Here is a 20,834-nt window from a genome sequence, read left to right on the forward strand (position 1 = left end):
ATGTATGTCATATGAAAGAGCATCAAGTAGGTTTTAAAATAAATTCAAGTTTTTCTTTCTACCATTATAAATAACAAAATTATGCCGACCTAACACTATTGCTGCAAGTCAAAATTTGCCATTTTCCAGCAACTTTGAAGAGCTCTAAAAACAAAACTGTTAATGATGGTGGTCTGAAATTCAGTGTTTTCTTGTAACTATACCAAATTTCATGAAAATCCCAGTCGGTTGGGTTGTGAATGGCTATCCACCTTGTTGATTTGACACAGAATGACCCGAATGTTTCATCATCATTGGCTTGTTCAAGAAGTTGCTGACAAACATCCACTCGATGTTCTTTCTGCTGCTCGGTCATCAAATGAGGAACAAACTTGATGCTTGTTCAATTTTTCAGTCAAAGTGCCATTATCCAATTGAGCTGCTAACCTCTTCTGCAAGTTTTTGACATCAATCTGTGATTTTTTCACACCAGATCATTGATTTTCTAAACGCGGGTGTCGTCAGTTGAAATCAAAGGCCTTCTGGTCAAGGGTCATCTTCAATTGAGTGACTACCACTTTTAAATAGTGAGAATCATTTGTAACATTGTGTATAACCCAGAGCATCATCTCTGTAAGCTTGATTCAAAATTTTACATTGTATCGTTGCTCCTGAAAATCGCACATTACAAAAATTGCTACTAACACTTAAACAAGTTGCACTGAAATATCAATTACCGGAAAACTGAACAAGATATCAACAATCCAAGAACATGTTATAGAGGTTGTTATGCGGAACAAAATGCTGCCAACCGCACATCACTAAATATATCTGTTTGTGCGTAATTAAAAATGTTCAGTTATTTTTTGAACAGACCTTGTATTCACTAAGCCTAAGCTGTATGTTCATAAATAAACCTCTATGACTCATTAACAACTCACATGTCATGGTTAATTATTTCTTCCACAGTTTTTCTTCCCATTATATTGTAATTTATGTAGCAGTTTTTTGTGTTTGAAGCAAAATTTGTATTAAGAAAATAATAAATTCTTCAAAGTGAACATTTTTTCGAACATACATTAGCATTGAAACAACCTTTCTGAGTGATGGCTCAACATAAATTAACCCAAGTCAGCTGCCTGTGCTCAAATAAAAACAATATAAGATATCAGACACATTTGACATTTCATCTATCTCTTTGCAAAGTTCAGTATGACACATTAACAAGTCATTAGTGCTCAGCGAATTTAGTTGAAAAATCAGTATCATGTGTATTACACTTTATTGAAAAGATTGGTACATCTAAAATAAAATGTGATATTAAATAAAACTAACAAGCATCAGTTACAAAATTCAGTACTAGATCAATCTGCTCCACAAACTTGAAAAAAAAATTAAATGTTATTTAGAATGCCCACCAATACGAATGTTTGTGTACAATTGTTCATTTTGAATACAAATGTTTTTAGAGTGAAGCTTAATGGTTAATATATATTATGTATATGCTCCCAGGAGAGTATTTTGTGTGCTTGTTGTAGTGGTTTTCAAAACCACTGATTTTAACAGACTTATTCACCAGGCTTAAAAGTAATTTTTAAAAATTGAATTACCAATTTTCTTATTTTATAGTGACTAAGTTTTGAATGAATGTAGTTTGCCTTTCATTAACTAGAACAATAGATTTCTTGCTAAAACATTTGAAATATTTTCTTCTACATCCAATTTAAATGGATTATAAGAATGACTCAACTGAGGTAAGAAGTGTGCTACTAAAAATACATGTGCTTATAAGTTAGTGAAAGCACCTCTTTTTACTTGTGGGCTTTTCTGTTTGTGCAAGAGAGTGATTTATTGTTTCTATACTGTTAATATATTAGATTGTATATTTATTACTTTAACTTATTTCAGGAATATGACAGTTCAGATTATCCACAACGTGTTGGCCGTCAAAAACGTGTGCTTGGTATCGAAATCAATTTTGCAGATAATGTTCGTGCTGGAGGTCGTGGAAGAGGTGGACGAGGTATAGGACGTGGTGGGCCAAGAGGAGGATCAGTGAGGACTGGAAATATGTCTTCAGGAATGACAGACAGAGGCCAAGGATCAGGAGTCAGTATTTTTTGAGTTGTTCATAAAAATAAATTGTTATTGTTGACTGATCGTTCTAAAAATTTGATTAATTATATGTAAAAAAAAAGTTACACCTTGTCAAAAATAGAAATTTATATTTTATTTATTGCTTTTCTTTAGGTAGTTATAAAAAGTTTTTTTTTTTTTACAGTATAAAAACTAAGCTCTTTGAAGTATGTGCTAGTAAAAGAATTTGGTATTATAAAAATAAATAACAAAGAATAAAACAATAGTACACTGAAAAAGGGCCGTGTCTCATTTCACAGTTGCAAGAAGTTTATGTTTATTGTTCACTCCGTGAATACAATTTTCTGTAATACTTAGCATACATGCAGGGTTCATATCAAACTTATGGAAATATCAAATTATTAAAGACTTAATAATTTGAATTTAATTGTCATAATGTTATTTTAATTTTGGTGTTTGATAGTACAGTCAGTTTCTGTTTCCAAGTGTTTGCAGAACACAAAAAATGTAACAAATTGCTCACCAAAACAGACCTAATTATTTATAAAGACTATAGTGGTAGTAAATTTAATTCCATAGCCATACTTAGAATTAATTATTTTTCATTTGTGTTCTATTAGAAGCAGCCATATTGCAGTAAAAATTATACTTTAGAGTTACCATTTTTACAATAGTGATTTTGATAGTACTTTAGTTTTGTCATTGGAATCAGTGGGTAATACTGTAGAACAAACAGTAACATGAAGTTGAACAAATTTTTAAAACATAGAATGGAATTATTGCGTGTTGCCTTTTGTTTCACGTTGCCATTTTTTGGATCATAGTAAAGCTTTCTGACATGTTCTGCAATCTTGCAGGATCTCATCAGCAGCAATTACTATACAGTATTATTCCATATAAAAGTGTAACAAGGGACAAATATCAGATTAGTAAAAGACCAAGAGCACATGAGTTGTGCTCATGAAAGTAACTCTGGCCTTCCCTGGAAATTCCTTAACGAGCTGAATTTATCAAAGTAAGCCAATGAGCCTGTGAGTTAGTGTTGGTTGGTCAGAAAGGAGTTGGTTAGTGAGTATAAATGACCGACAGTTAAATAATATTTTTTGCTGGTGTGCAAGTGAAAATACTTGAATTTTACTAGATTTTTTCACTTTATAGCCAAGTGCTTTTATAACTTACTACTACTTCCTCAGAAAATGTTTTGTGTACATCATTATCATCATATGGTGTTCTGCCTGTTGACAAGTCCCTGGCACTACCACTGTGTCCATCTGTTTTGTCCCATGCTTTCTTTTTCATCGTGTGATAACCTTCCCTTTATGTCATTTATTTACTTCAGCCTCTTCCTCTTCTTTTTTCACCTTCAATGGAGCCTTCAAGAACTGTATTTATTATTCCCTTAATTTTTTTCTTTACTTCTCAAGTCTTCAGTTAGTACTGTCCTGAGATATCTGCATCTTTTTACTTGTTCAATTTTTCCTTCTGATGTAACAACATCCATATCATCCCATATTCCTTCATCCCTACTTCCAATGCTTTTCATTCTCTGGAATGTCTGAGTGTCTTTAGCTACAATCAACAGTTCATCAGCAAATATGACACAATTTATATTTCTTCCTATGCTGACTCCTTTTTAGTCTTCCAATATTTCTTTCAACATTTCCTCAACATAAAGGATGAACAGTATTGGTGATAAACAGCAGTCTTGCCTCACTTCTCTGCCTACTTTTAATCAATTTGTGAGATTCTCACTTATTTTCACAACTGCTTTTGTTTCATATGCAATTCTCTGATCAGTTCCAGTTCCTATCCTTCCAATCAGCTCTCTTTTTTTTGAGAAGCTCTTATAACTTTTCCTGTTGTACTCTGTCAAATGCCTTTTCTATATCTATAAAACACAAGCTCAATCCTCCCTCTTTCAAAACATCTCTCTCCAATCATTCTGATCAATCCTACAGCTTCTTTTATTCCTTATCCTTTTGGGGTATTCCATTTTAATTCAACAAATGATCAGTGCATCACTATTTTTGATTTTGATGATATTTGGTATATAACTACCCACCTTGTAGTGGTCAAAAAATATTTTTAAAAAACTTTTCTCTTGAGTATAGACTATTTTCTAACTTGCCAACAGGTAAAAACAGCCATTTTCTTCCATTTTTCCATGAGCTGTAGCATTCTTATTTTATATCGTACAGAAGATCAAAAAGGGCATTTTGGAAAGAGTAAAGATGGAACTTCATCTTAGTGTACCCAAAATTCATTTTTTTACATAACCAAATCTTGTAATTTTACTGAAGTTACATTTACAAATTGTTTTTACTTTTTTTTCAAATTTTGGGCCCAAAATAAATAATGAAGGGTTTAGGGTAACAGGTCTGATTTTTTACCTTTTAACTCTTAGGTACTAGTAGTACTTATAAAAATAAAATTGAATTGTTACTGAGTGTCCTTTATTAAAAAAAATGGCCACCAAATCATAAGATTTTAAAAATTATAAGATTTTGATATTCCTCTTCATTTTCATGTATTTTGACTTTGCCTAACCACCACTTGCTATTGTATATGCAGCAGACATAATTTTTACATTTTGGCTTTGGTAAACCTATAAAGCAATCATAAACACTAATGTCCTTGCGTACCGATACTAACATAAATGTTTCTGATTCAGAGGTCGCCTGGACTTTCAGAAAACATTTCTGACTTGACGGAACAAAACTGTGAAAGGTTCTTGTTTCTGGGACTGTTGTGATTACCTGATAACGAGAACTGAGGTATTCTTCAGTTTCTTGAACATCTTTATTAGAGCAGAAAATAAATGTTATATTTTAACTTTTGCAATAATTATACATTTCAGAAGGTATAACAATTGACTCCTTTGAAGGCTTACCTTAGTCACAGTCCTTTTTACAGTTCTACCAATACCATCACATGGTCCTTTTCCGTCGTATGAAGCTAAAAAATTCCATTCAGCTGCGATTTCAAAATCTCGATGGCAGCACAAATTTATGAAATCTTGTTTGTTTTTTATACTGGCCTGAGGAGCCATCAGAAAAATAAAAAAATTGTTTAACTTGTGGTAACAGTGTTCTTACTTTATTTATAATTTGCTTTTGGAAGCAGAAGAACGGTGTGGTATTGTGCTTCAGGTACTCACTAATCATACAGTAGCTTTAGCTTTCTAATTTTCCATCTTTTTAAAAATATATGAGAAATGGATGTACTGTGGCATAAGATTTTGACCTATGATATGACAACTACATCCTGTATCACAAAAGGACAATTTTGAGAGAAGTCTCTTACTACAATACATTCACCCTCCCAACAAGTTTTCCTTTTTAATGTTAAGGAAATTAGCTTGTTTCTTTGCAACAAAATGATACCTTTTTAGATTATTTAAATTTTCAGTAAGTTTATCCAAGTACTCTTGAAATGGAAGAATTTGAGTAGTTTTCACAATGGTCAACAGAAACCTACTGTTTGAAGATAATTTCAGAATCAGAGTCATTCCAGCCCTCTTGCAGTAATCTGAGATCTTCATTAGTGCCTAGACATTTTTCACGCTGTGATACCATGCACATTTCATATTCTATATCACATACCATGATTGAAAGGAGAATTTTATAATCAAATTTCATTTTTAGAGCAGATAACATGAGTTTTACATTTTGGTGGGTGACACACACACACACACACACACACACACAGACAGAGAGAGAGTGAGTTAGTACCTGACCCACCAGCCAGAACACAAAATTTAGGTTTTAAATCAGGAAATTTTGAAAAACCTGTTTTAAAACAATTTTTTAAATTATTTTTTCCTTTGAAGGCTGCGTATAATTCTTTTAAGTTACATAATGTTTTTTAAGTGTTAATTTTCTTCCAGTCAGCTTGTCTTACAGAGACACAATCGTTGCCTGGTATCATTCAGTTGTGCTTATCATTATGGTAAAAATCTTGGATACATTTAATAACATTTTCATCAATTACGTGGCTAGGTTTCTTTTTGCCGATTTGTGGCAAAATTCCACTTTTTTTAACTAATTGTTTGGATTGATGGGCTAAATACTGACTAACAGTACTCATTTTTAATTTTTTAAATGCTCCAGCTGCTTGGCAATAAACTTAAAATATTAATTTTTTCTTGGGTTGATAACTTTTCATTTTATCCTTTATTTTAATGATTAATTCTTCATATTCCCTACCTTTCTTTCTTTTTCCTGTTTAGCCTCCGGTAACTACAGTTTAGATAATTCTTCAGAGGATGAATGAGGATGATATGTATGAGTGTAAATGAAGTGTTAGTCTTGTACATTCTCAGTTCGACCATTCCTGAGATGTGTGGTTAATTGAAACTCAACCACCAAAGAACACCGGTATCCACGATCTAGTATTCAAATCCATGTAAAAATATTTGGCTTTACTAGGACTTGAACGCTGTAACTCTCGACTTCCAAATCAGCTGATTTGGGAAGACGCGTTAACCACTAGACCAACCTGGTGGGTTTCATATTCCCTACCTAAATCAGGATAATTTTGTGGACTAAACTGGTTTCTTCTGTAGAAGTATTTAAATCAAAGGAATCTTTTAATTTACTGGTTACAGACTTGGCTCTTTTTGTAACTTTATATTTAAAATTGGTTCCTATGCGCTGCTGGATAATTTTTGAATCTTAACGAAGAAAATGCCAAGTGCTGAACAAGTTTTATTCACTAACTCGACTATAACACATTAAGGCTCAAATATATCTTGACATTCTGGTTCGCTTTCTGTGTCATCTTGTGGTTTTTGTATTTTGTTTAAGCATTTTGTACATAGTTCTGTCCCTGGAATTAATTTTAAATTTTGATTGCTTGTTGAAAATGTCAAAGATATTTCTCAAAGAGATTTCTTAACCAGTTTAGTGTGACAGCTAAATGTGTCAGAGCAACTTTTCCCATTAATATGAAAATATTTATCTAAATATTTAGTTAGTATAAATTGTAAAACTACCAATTGCACCTCACTTTGTCTTATTCCAGTTCCTCTACAGCTAAAATAAAAATGTCTAATTAATAAAATAAAAAATAAAATATATCACATAAAAGAGAAGTTTACTGCTAATCAGAGATTACTTTATAAACAAATGTACATTACCTTTTTTTTTTTCATCTTATTAACCACCCCGGGGGTAACTGGCATCACCTTTCGGCATTACCTCAAGCTACACCCGGTGTGACGTGGAAGCAGATTGCTCCACCCTAGCTCAGCCACGTTTCTGGCCATCGGGGTCTCCCGCGTGTCCTTGAGACACCCGAACCTCCGCTTGTGGATGGTCCCGATGTCTCCACAGGGAAGCTACCCACCCCATCCCTAGCCTATCTGGGTCCAGATACACGTTACACGTGCCCTTTCCCTCCCCCCACGCCCTCTCATACCTTCAGGGTCCATCTTGTCATCAGACGCAGTCCGACTCGCCAGCTCTTGCGTGCTAGCGAGCCCAGCTGTCCTAGACAAGAAGGCTGCCTGCCTGTCCCTAATCGTCACCATGGTTCGTTTGGCATACGCCAAGTGTACATTACCTAATCACAGCATTAACACTAGTAACAATACAACATATCACATTGAAATCTAAACAGTAGCCTTCTACAATGTTTACATTCAGGATTTTACAAACATTCATGTCCAAGCATGTCTATTCACGTACGTGTTTAAAAATGAGTTTGTGTATATGAGTCATACTTTAAGTAACAAACTATCTAGAATATAAGCTATCTTATTATAGACATATCAAAATACAGGGTTATCATAAAAGAATGGTGTGGTTTTGAACATGGTTTAAATTAAAACAGAATTACTTACAGTTTATGTTTTTTATTTTTAAGATTTGTCTCAAACATTTTTTTACATAATTAATAAATTTCAATATGTGCACCCTTAGTCGCTCGACAAATGCCCAAATGATACTCAACTTCTCTCCAAACATTAGTTTAACATTTCTTTGTTAATGGTTGTCATTGCTTCATTAATCCAGTTTTTTAGGTGGTTTAGGTCGTGAATTTTTTTGTATATAAACAACATTTTTGATGTACCCCCACAAGAAAAATCGCAAGGTGTCAGGTCTGGACTCCTTGGAGGCCAAAGTATGGGTCCTTGCTGGCCTATCCATCGATCTCCAAATTTTTAGTTCAAAGCATCCGTGACCAATGCATTGATGTGCGGGGGAGCACCATCTTGTTGGAAATGAAGTCGATGAATGTTTTTGAGTTCATCCAGCTGAGGAAAGCAATAATTGGTTAACATGTCAAGATACACAACTCCATTAATTGTTTTTTCAGCAAAGAAGAAAGGCCCTATTATACGATTTTTCATCACACCACACCACACCAAACATTAACTTATGCGAATCGCGTTGTTTCTCAATAATTGCGTGTGGGTTTTCAGAACCCCATATTCATGAATTGTGTCTGTTAACACATCCATTCACATGGAATGTAACTTCGTCTGTAAAAATTATATCATTAAAAATGATTTGTTTTCACTTATTCTGTCCAACATTTCAACAGCGAAATTGTAACGTTTTACACCATCATCGGGTTTCAATTCCTGCAGTATCTGATTTTATAAGCGTGTAATTTCAGTTTTTTATGTAAAACTTTGTGAACTGTTGATTTTGGAATACCTAATTTGACGCTTCGACGGGGGATGGACTTCCCAGGACTTCTAATTGCCGATTGTCTAATTAGTTCAACCGTTACGTCTGGTACACTTGGTCTGCCGGTTGATTTCTGTTTCTTAACCGATCCAGTTTCTTCTAATTGTTTGAATCAACGTGTTATGTTATTTTTGTGTGGCAGATCTCTTCCGAATTCACGTCAAAACACACGTTGAATTAAAATTACGGATTTTAATTCAGCCATCAATAAAACACACTTTGCTTTGTCTTTATCCGAGAACATAGTAACTCATTAAACTCACCGCAACAACAATACAAGAACTGACGTTGTGGTTACAACTGCTGATAAACAAACTTTTGGGTTGGAGGCTTTCAGGGATACCAATATAACATCTAGAAATTTCCCTACAATCTTCCTATGAATTGCTGAAACTGCACCATTCTTTTATGATAACCCTGTATTTTGTATAGTAGGCTTACATTAATATCTGAAAAAATACATGCTGTGAATTTTTTGGATACATTTTTCATGGTTATAAGGATTTGTGTCTAGCAGTTTTAGTGGCTTCATTTCTCATCAACCCCTTTTAGTAACAAAATAAATTTTATATGGTTTTAAAGTACATAAAAAGTACTTACTGCTGTAAAAATTTCAGATTCTTTCCACCTATCCTACATGTGGTTTTTGGACTCCAAAAACGAAACATTTTCAAAATCTTACAATTTGGTGGCCATTTTTTTTTTTTTTTTTAATGAAGGACGGTAGCAGTCCAATTTATTTTTATAAGTACTATTAGTACCTAAGAGTTAAAAGGTAAAAAAACAGGCCTGTTACCTTAAGCCCTTCATTATTTATTTTGTGCTCAGAATTTGACAAAACAAAAATTTGTAAATTAACTAACCTCAGTAAACATTACAAGATTTGATTTTGTAACAAAATGTATTTTGAGTGCACTAAGATGAAGTTCTATTTTTACTCTTTCCAAAAAGCCCTTTTTGACCTTTGTATGATGCAAAATAAGAATGTTACAGCTCATGATAAAAGAGACAAAAATGGCTGTTTTTACCTGTTAGCAAGTTAGAAAATAGTCTATTACTAAAGAAAAAATCTTTTTTAAATATAAAAAAAAAATATTTTTTGGCCACTACAAGGTGGGCAGTTATATACCAAATATCAAAATCAAAAATATTGATGAAGTTTTGAAAATTTGTTGAATTAAAATGGAATACCCCTTTTCTGAATCCAAGCTGTTCTTCCTCAGCATTCTCTTCCATTTTTGTAGTCGACCTTCTATTCATAACTCTCAACATTATTTTTCAGCATGTGGTATTAAGTCTGATAATTCTGTGTTCTTCACAGTTTTTGATTCCAGTCTTTTTAGGTATCGGTATCATTATTATTTTAACAAAATCTTCTGGGCATATTCCAGTATCATGAACTATAGCACATAAAAAATATTTATCTACTCCTTCATTTTCTAAAAATTTAAAAAGTTCATCTATTCCTATTCTTCACATCTTTAACAGCTTGTATAATTTCAGATCTCAAAATTGGTGGGTCTTTTTCCTCTTCCATAATTTTTTTCCACCTCAGTTTCCCATGTTTCACATTTCCTTCTCCCAACTGCAGGTCCTCTATATACTCTTCCCATCGTTTCTTTATCCCATCTTCTTTATAAACACTTTTACCAACTTTCTTTTTCATTTCTCTCACTTTATAAGTAGGTATTTCTTCTATCTCATGTGGAGGTTTTTATCTTCTTATTCATGTTATACGTCCTTTTCTTTTCTAAATATACATTCTTCTTAGCCACTTTTCCCTAGCTTTATGTGTGTCTCTTTTATTTTTTATTCAATCTTTAATGGATTCTCTGTTGTACTCCTTTATTTTTATATTTTCATTTTTATTCCATTCTTTGTATCATTTCTTTGCTCAGGTGCCTTTATGGAAACAGATTCCTTCCTCTGCAGCTTCCTTCAGATGATTTTATCCTTGACCATATTTCCTCTGCTGGTTCATTTTCCCCGTTATCTTGAGTCATAATTTTTGCCTTTGTCATCATTTCACCCACTTTTACTTTCCCTACACCCTCTAGCCCCCCTATATTCTGTTTCTTCAATTTCTATACATAAAAAATAAAAAAAAATTGAGAGAAACTTAACTGAATATTCTTGTAGCCATTCATCGTAGGATATACAGTTTAGTGGAGGTTTATCTGAATTTTTAATATTTTAAATTTCATGTATACAAAAGGTTGTCTGAGGAAGTTGTAATGTGTGTAAAAGCACTCCTGAGAAAAAAGAACCCAGGAGGATGACTTCAGATTAAATACAGTAGGACCCCATTAATTTGTCTCATTCAATAATTCATCACCCCTCTGGCAAATTGGTGATCTTTATTTTAGAGGTACAATACTGATGCACAAAAGAAATTAAATTTTTAATTACTATTAAAAATACTCTATTTTCTGTTTAGGCCTACAACATAAAAATTCACTTATTGCGGCTGATGTTTTTATGTGAGCCTGCTGTACATTATATATAAATTACAGTAATCATGTGAGAAAAAAACTGATAGAATTATTTTGTATATCTTTTATTCATATAAGCATTTTTATTTGGGCGCTATTATCTAACAGTGTTTACATATTTCTTACACATTATAGTACTTTAAAAAGAATATTGTATTAGTCATTTTCTTTCCGTTCCTGAAATTCATTACAGTAGTGAACTTTGCATTGTGTGAGTCAGTGTTCTTACTAGTGTCGTACCTATTACTGTATACTGTACTTGCAGAGAAAAATCTCTAGCAATCGTCGAAGTTACAAAAGTTTAGAATTGACAAAAATGTTTGAGATTCTTCAATGCCTGCATAAGGGTGAAAGTGCCGTTAAACTATCACAGGAGTTCAGAAACCCTTGTATGTCAGTAAATGATATTAAAATAAAAGAATTTATGAGTAAAATGGAAGTTACTGACTGTGATGTAACAACCAGGAAGAGAATGAAAACAGCAGAAAATGCGAAACTTGACGAGGGAGTGTACATTTGGTTTGCAGAGCGTCAAAATCAAGACCTACCTTTAAGGGGATCATTAGTTATTGAGACAAAATGATTAAATGGTGAGCCAGATCTTAAAGCCAGCCAAGGTTGGCTAAATAGATTTAAAGCAAGGTACAGAATTCATCAGCTTACAATTGAGGGTGAAAAATTAAGCGCTAACAGTCAGGTTGTATCTGACTAATGTGGTAAATTTAGTTAAAAAATTAAGAGGCTTAATTTAAGTCGTGCGCAGGTGTATAACTATGATGAAATGGGATTGTCCTGGAAGGTGTTTCCTAAGAAAACCTTAGCATCTTCTTCCGAGAGCTCTGCGGCTGAATACAAAGTAAGGAAAGAATGCATCTCTATTCTTGTATGTTCTAACGTAAGCGGTTGTCATCGACTTCCTCTAGGTGTTATTGGCAAATCAAAAAACCAGAGAGTTTTTAAACATATAAATCGTGACTTATTACCAGTGAAATATTTTTTTCAACAGAGTGCTTGGATGACACAAGAAATTTTTAGCCAGTGGTTTTATGACTGTTTTTTGCCTAAAGTCCAGTGACATGTTAGAGAAAATAATTTACCAGAAGATGCATTACTTGTGATGGATAACACTCCTTGCCACCCATTTGACAAACTGGAAGCACTAGATGCCAATATAATTACTGCATTTCTTCCAGCAAACGCAAGCTGTTTATTCCAGCCCGTGGACCAAGGGGTCATAGTAAGTATGAAGCGACGTTTTAAAAGATTAATACAAAGTTTAATTTTCTGTTAAAATGGATTACAGGTAGATTTTTGGAAACAGTACACCATAAAGGATGCAATGTATAATATTGCTGAAGCTTGGCAAGACATCCCGGAAAAGACATTGAAGTTGAGGTGGATTAAACTGAGGCCTGACCAGCCAATAGAACCAGAAACTGAAGAAAAAATACAGACAAATTTGAAACTGAAAGAAATTTGTAACAGCATTCCTGGTTTAAGTGATATTACACATGAGATAAAAGAATGGGTAAAATTAGATGACACAGATTTAAGCTTTGAAATATTAAATGATGAAGAAATTGTTAATCATATTAAAAATAAAGAAAATTTAAAGGAAGGTGCCAAAGATGAAGAATTCGATGATATTTCAGTGACAAATGAACTGCAAAGAAGAGTAAGGGTGATGCTGATGAAATGCATCGAATGGTATTCTGTTCAAAAAGAAGCACAGGTGGCAAGATTAATTGCTATATGACAAGTTCAACAATGTGCATTAAAAAAGAAAGGAACATTAAAGTGCAAAGTAAGATTACAGATTTCTTTGAAAAATAAAATGAAGCGTAAATATGTAAACATAAATTTAAATACATTACCTTTTTAGGTTATAAGTTTTATGAATAGAAATGCTTAAATAATGAAACATAGGCCTAGTTACTATGTGTTAGTCTTAAGTACGATACAGAGCAGCATATACGTCAGTTTTATAAAAAAAATTGTGTTAGTGAATGGTTTACTTATGTAAGTATACTACATCTTGCTGTATAATAAAATACTAAATGTTCAATAGAATACTGTAGTTAAATTTCATCTGTTTGAAGTCTTTTTATAACTGGAGGGGGGGTGATAACTCTTAGACCAGTACAGCGTTAATTTTGATGTAAACCGACTTTTGTTACATATTTGGTAATTCGTCATTTTCATTAATTCATCACCCTCTTGGTCCCAAAGGTGACGAATTATCGGGGTCTACTGTATATTTAATTTATTCTTCTGTTAGGATGGATTTTAAAAAATTTGCTGACCATATATTTCTTATATTTATAATGTGGAATATGTAATTAGCAAATACTAATTATGTGTGATCAATAATTAAATTTTAACAATTTTATTTTTTAGATGCGTGATCGAGATCCACGTGGTTCTCGACAGAGTGCTCCTAAAGTTGATGATGAGCATGACTTCCCATCCTTAGGCTAGACATCCATTCTTCTAGTCAACAACTGATATACCAATCGGTTGTTCATCACCATTTGAAACAAATTTTCAAAATTATATGTGGTGATCTACAAGTTTCAATATGAAGTGCAGTGGTACAAGAAGATTTTCATCAAAATTATATTGACATTCTTAATATTGTGTAGTGATCACAATTCAAAATTCTCAGTTACAAATTGTAGTTTATCTTTATTTATTTACATAAAAAAAAAAAAACTTAAATAAACATCTTGTTGTTCTTCTAATCGATTATATAATTAAATGTAGCTCAATAAAATTTCCATACAGTAATGAACAATAAATAACAGAGTCGTGTTACTCTATATTAATAAATTATGTAATATAAAATGTACATCTTGACATTTAACTATTTTTTATGGATAATGGAAATAATATAGTGCAGTAAATTTTTAAATGCTAAATTTTGTATTTGTAGCATGATATAGATAAAAATTTGCATTAGAAATATAACTCGAGTGTATTAACCATAAATTATATATGGCACTCATCAATTTTTTTTTTTTTTAATTTTATTAACTTATTCATTGTCAAAAGTAATAAATTAGTACTGTGAGCATAATATAATTTTGTTTATTTATAATTTGTTTATGTATAAATTAATTTATTTTCAGTTTATAAAAAATAGAATACCTTTATTTGACTTAAAGTTTGTTGTTTCAGTGTTATAAATTGTCTTTTAATATGTTTCTTTATTTTTCACTTTGTTTTTTTTTTTTAGTGTTGTAGTTCTTATTTTAAAAATTGGTTTTTTCTTTCATTTTCATATAGATGAATGGTCATTAGTCACTAAATGTGAACAGTGTGCTTGTGCTATCTAGGGGAACCTGCACCTAGTAGTATTTTCAGAAACTCTGTGATCTAAGGAAACCATTTTATTAAGCCTGGCTTATACTGATAATGTTTTATCCTGTCTATGTTCATTTAGATTTCTGGGTGCTATTCCCTGATGTATTACAATTGTATCAAAATAAAATTGTAAGGTGGTTTACCATCCTTATACCATAAAAGGTATGGTGTGTTAATGATAAAGATTGGTCTCAATTGTGATTTCTTTCTATTAGAATCAAATCTTATTTTTATTCGGTTATTATTTTTTCTTGACTGCGTTTCTGAATATTTTGCGATAAATATTTGTCGTCAATAACACGATTGATTGATTAGCTCTTCATTAACAGTGTAAAAATTACTAATAGTTAAATTTTAATCATAGCAACTTTTAAATATTTATTTATTAGATGTATAATAATTTTTTTTTTTGTTTTTCTAAAAGGTGGCTGCCTGCTTACATTTTTTGTTTTATTTGATATTCTTAAACAATTTCTAATTTAAAGTTCAGGTATGTTTTTTCTTAATGAGTTCTGATTTTTAAGAAGTTGAACGGTGTGTTTTTTCTTAAAGGGTTCTGCTTTTTACAAATTGCTATTCAGAAATTTTGTTATTAATTGTAGTTCAATACTGTGAATATTATTTATGTCTAGTTTCAGTAGTAACGCTGAAACATAGTACTCATAATTGTAGTGTTATTTACTAACAGTAGTTATACTTTTTACTTATTTACTGTTTACTGAAAATTAGTCATTTAAATTCATAGCCTGCTTCAGCAATGCTACTGAGACTAGTTGTATTAAAGTTAATAGGGATTGATACTTTGTAGAACTCTTAATTCGTTTAATTGATATGAATGAAAAAGGTATATTTAGTAAATTTAACTATACTGATCTTTTTTTTCTAAAAAAAAAAAAAATGGTTACTGTCAGTTTTCGTATAAAGTTATTTTTCCTACTACGAATATTAAAATATGAGTGAGGCGAACTGTTTTCTTATTACTACTCGTAATTTCCTATTGTGATCTCAAAATCATCATGACTAAGTTTTCAACTGCTAGATATGTCAGTCTTTTTTTTTAAACTACAGTCTTTTTAAAGAACAGTCTGTCAAGGATTAATTTCTTGAAATCACATTAAGCAAAAAGATTAACTAATATTAATATGATCATATAATCATTGTCAGATAATTTATGTTAATTCTTAACTGTTCTTGTGTTGTAATACTTTCAAATATAATTTTATCCTAATTTCTATTTACACATAACTTGTATTAAGATTATAAGTAATAAAATTATTTCTCTGTATGCATTTTAATACAAATGGAGAAATAATTTCTTTATCTGCCACAAATGTTTCTCCAGACTGGATTTACATAATTACAGAACTGACTGTACTCATATTATTTGTTGAATATTTTACTACAATGTTTATGTTGCACGGAAAGAGTTATTATTTTTATATTTGACAATAGAACAAAAGTTGTTAATTTTACCTTCAGTTGATGCCCTAATTTTAATGAGTATATTTGCGAGGTATATTTATTTATTTTTTGCGGTGAACATTGCATAATAGTGTAATATAGAAATATTTTTATTTACTTTAGGTGCATCTGAATTTTCACTTTACTTTCTGTACAGAATTTTAGTGAATGTAGAATAATGATAAATTACATAATATTAAAGGTAAGTTATTAGAAATTTAAATAATATTTTTTAATTATCATTCTAGTGGTTATAAAAAATAATAATATAAATAATAGTAATGGGATTTATGTATTACAAGTTGAAATTTATAAGATATATAGAATATCAGTTTAGCAAATTATAAATCATCTGAATAAACTGACAAAAAATGTTAAAAATAATATATTATTTTTAATAGACTGGCGTTTGTGTGTGTGTGTGAGTGGGTGGGTGGGTGGCTATAATTCTCTTTTGAATGTGCGAGTTGTTTCAAGTATGTGGTGGTGCAAATTTTTCTGTTTTTATTACCAGTTAAGTTTTAACTTCTTAAAATTTTGTTTAGTAATATACATATATATACTAAGAAACAGTATCACGTTGAATTACATAAAATTTTATCAATTATTTATTATTTTATGAGGAAATAAGTTCTTTTATTGTAGCTATTTTATTTTACTGTTTTTTCTTATTAATTTAACATTTTGTATAAAGAAAATTTATACAAAGGATTCTTTGTATATTTTTTGTGGAATATAGCGGCATAATGTATCATTTTTTTGTTATGTACGAGGTTCTGCAAGCTCTACTGTGGTTTTAAATTTTTACTGTGCTCAATTAAATTTTTATGGAACTTTAATAACTTTGAATTAAAGTGATATTTATTTAATTTATGAATCTGATATTAAGCATAAAAATTATAAGAGTATTAATTTTTTTTAAATTTATGTTACTGTGTAAAATATTGATTATTTTACTGAACAATATTAATTTTACATTTTATACTACAAAACTACAAATAGTTTTGTATGGGAAATATTTATTATTTAAGTTTTGGTGAAAATTGACTTAATGTGCATAATATATGGTCATATGTTAAATGCTAGGTAACAGTTTTTTGTCTATCTTTCAGTACTCTAGTCCTGAGTTTATTTCTGTCTGTATTCTGAATCCAAGTTGTTTGACAACATTCCACTTTTTTCAGTTTCTTAAAGGAAATCTTGCGATTGAATAGAACCTCCATTTCAGTGTTATCCAAAATCCTCCTGATAAGAAGAATCGATATAGTGAAAGAAATGATTTACTATTTTGGGGTTGTTTATCTTAATTTTTGTTGAATCATCTACCACATTTAACATTTCTACGACGACTATTTACTTACTTTTACAGTTCCCCATAATGAAAAGGTGAGTTAAAGAATAAAAATATATTGCATGCATGAGTAAAATGAAAAGCGTTTACATCCTAAAATGCAGTGATGAAGTGCAATTTTATTGTATTAGATGTTCATAAATGTAAGTCATTCTTTAGTTGATTTTAAAAGATGTTTCATAAAATGATGTATTACTCTATAATATGAACTAAAAATAAATTATAATTGTGTTAATATTAACAAAAGTCTAGAAAAGAATCATTCTATTCTTGTGTGTTCATAATTTGAATTTGCTTGTGAATTTTCTGTCAGAAATTTGTTAAAATTACAAATATTGAACGTCTTATAATGTAGTCATTTTCGACCATCACTTTTGGTTTTTGTTAAATTTTTTGAAGTTGTCTTCTGTTATAGTGTTTTCTTAAAATAAATAACAGTATCAATAAATTAGCATTACAATGACTTTATACTTATTCCTGGAACTAATAAACCGAAAAGTTTTTCTTCTATTTGCTGTGTATTTATTGCTTATATGTTTAAGAAATGAATATTTATTTTTTTTTTCAGGTTTTTAAACATTTAGTATATTATACTTTCAAAACTGCAAAGTAGTATAAAGTTTCAGGTATCTTAAGTAGCAGCTGCAGTTGTGTGAAATCATGCATTTTTAGGTTTTCTCCCCCTCAAAAAAAAAAATCATTAAATTTCATACAATACTGTCTTTAGGTACATGAATAAAATATATGAATGAACTTCTCATTTGCTTTAAGCAAGATTGATTTTAATCTTAGAGGGCTGGTAGCTCAATGCTTTGTTTATAGTGCTGACTTTCTTCAATTTCTTATGAAGTATATTTTATCCGATTCTATTGGCAGCATTCTTCTTTAGTTTCCTGTTGCTAAAATAATCTAAATTTAAATATAAACTACTGATGTACTTTATGATATATATATATATATATATATACTAAGTTAATTTGCATAATAAAAAAAAAAACAATCTTAACATAATATTAAGTATTGAATAAAACATAAATACACTGTAGAAGAAGACTGAACACATGACTGTTGTGTAGTAGTTAGTTCCATGCCTTCAAAATACCTATATAGCAAATATGAAGTGTAGATATTTTAAAACAAACATTACTGTCCATTATACTGATCATATGGCATGTGTAGTTTTGGGTAGTCTTTGACTCTGAAGCTTCTAATACACAGCAGACAACAAATTATATGTATGTATATATATTTTGTCAAACATATATATGTATTCAGAATACTGTATATTTGTCATATAACCATTATTGATGAGAGAAAGCAATTGCACAATGCATTATCAGTTTTTCCACAAAACTTACTAAGAAAAAAGTACAAATTGTTTTGCATGAAAAGATATATAAAATTGTATGTATTTTACTTATTTCTGCTGAATTATTTTAAACATGATTAATTTATTTTAATAATTATATGATGGATCAATTTTGAAATAGTTGGACTTACATCTGTTAAAAAACTACAAATACATATTATCTCTTCTGATAAGATTTTATTTTAAATAAATAGTTTTATCAATTTTAAATGTCAGTGAAGTTTTTTTTTAAAATACTGTATGTTTTTATAAACATGGTTTAAAATTTAAATTTTTTTAGGAAACAAGATGTTACTTTATATATTTTTATTATGCATTATAAATTAACATGTTTATAAATTATTTTATATGCAATCGATGTGATTTTGGCCTATGAAAATTTTACTATACATATATTACAACATATCTGATGTATACCTCTTCCTATACGTTTATTTTTTTGTAAAAAAAAAGAAGGAAATATATTGGGTGGGTATGATGAATGTTCCTATGTAAAATAACAGTCTGCATGCATTTTAGAAATTAAATACATATGCAATAACATATCTAATGTATTTCAGCTGTCTGTATTGGGAAATTTAAGTATGATTAACAAACATTAAATAACATAATTACAAATAAAATTGAATTTGATTCGATTAAATTTATAAGTTTCTTGTAAATTTTATTGATAAACTTTACATTTAATTATGTCTTTTATAACTGGACATTTTTTTTGTGGTTGATGGTATTGCATATTACCATCAAGCTTATTGCTTTGTGATGGTGTCACTTAATCTTGTAAAATTACAATAAAAGATCTGATAATCAGTCTACGGTCTTCATTGTTCAAATTTTAATTAATTAATTTTTTTTAAGTCTGCTAGTTCTCTTCCAGTTAAATAATAGCAAATTAAAAATAAATTAAAATGTTAGACTGAAATTTATACTTAATTAAAATATATTTAAGTTTTTATTGCTGTATAATATATTAGTTGTGTTTTAAATTTAAGTGTATAAATGCCTTTTTAATGAAGGATTCCTTGATTACACTAACTGCTTGGGTTTATAATCTTTATCATAACCTGCATAAAAAATTGATTTAAAATTTGAATAAAAAGTTTTAAAAGATTATTATGTGAAACTTGATGTAGTTATATGCTTTAATTTATTATTAGCATTTTTTTTCATATGATAGAGCATTTTTAAAATTTGTTTTATTTTATTTTTGTTAATCAAGATAGATTAGCAATATATTTTAGTTTTGATATATAGAATTTTCTGATGTTTTGAAGTTTTTTTTAAATATATTTTTTATGTTAGTTCATTCATGAAAATATATTAGATGAAATTTTATTTCTATGTTTTTTGACATTTCTGCCACATTTAAGCATAATATTTTAGACTGATTATTGGAAAAATAATCAGTTTTGCTCAAATATAAAAAAATCTTAACAGTAGAACCTTGTATCTATTCATTTTTTGTATATTGTTATTTTAAAAAGTGGTTAAATTCAGGCTTAATTTTTTATTATTGTGTTTATTATATAATTAAAGGCTTCTTTTATAAGTATAAAATTAACACAAAAGGTTGTGTTGAACAATGAAGTTCAGTCAGTTCAGTGTAAATGATTTTTTTTTAAGTATAAGGGGTTTACATAAGTTTTAAGTTTAAATAGTTGCTTCACTGATACCTGCTGGTTATTTTTATCTTTTCAGTATAGCTTATGGTTATCAGAAGAATTACATGTAATTTATGTTTTTGGTATCTGTACTGACTGCAAATTTGCCTGTGTAAATTAAAATTAAATGTTAATGTTTGCAACTTATTACTTATTTTGTTTTATCCTTTTTTCTGAGACCGATTTAAAGGTTGGTTTCTGACTGACAGTTTTACGATCTGTTTGAGATTTCTTGTTTCTTAATAGAGGCCTTATGTAGCATTTCATGTGACATAATTTTTTCCATTACATAAAAGAATTAAACAACAGTATTTTTAAGAAATTCTGTGTTACTCATTGAAGTGAAATTTTAAAAATTGGTTAATG

General features: G+C 30.0%; 1 protein-coding gene across 2 annotated transcripts in view; it reads left to right on the forward strand.

Annotated features, from left to right (window-relative positions):
* LOC142323226 (uncharacterized) overlaps positions 1 to 20,618 on the forward strand; it is a 91,268-nt gene extending 70,650 nt beyond the window's left edge. For both annotated transcript variants that reach the window (XM_075362586.1, XM_075362587.1), the window contains 2 exons: positions 1,888 to 2,088; positions 13,661 to 20,618. In XM_075362586.1, the coding sequence (XP_075218701.1) occupies positions 1,888 to 2,088; positions 13,661 to 13,741 (282 nt within the window). In that variant the 3' untranslated portion in view covers positions 13,742 to 20,618. The remainder of the gene's footprint in view (positions 1 to 1,887; positions 2,089 to 13,660) is intronic.
* The last annotated feature ends 216 nt before the right edge of the window (positions 20,619 to 20,834 follow it).

The sequence above is a fragment of the Lycorma delicatula genome, chromosome 4, assembly GCF_047948215.1.
Source record: "Lycorma delicatula isolate Av1 chromosome 4, ASM4794821v1, whole genome shotgun sequence".
Classification (NCBI taxonomy): domain Eukaryota; kingdom Metazoa; phylum Arthropoda; class Insecta; order Hemiptera; family Fulgoridae; genus Lycorma; species Lycorma delicatula.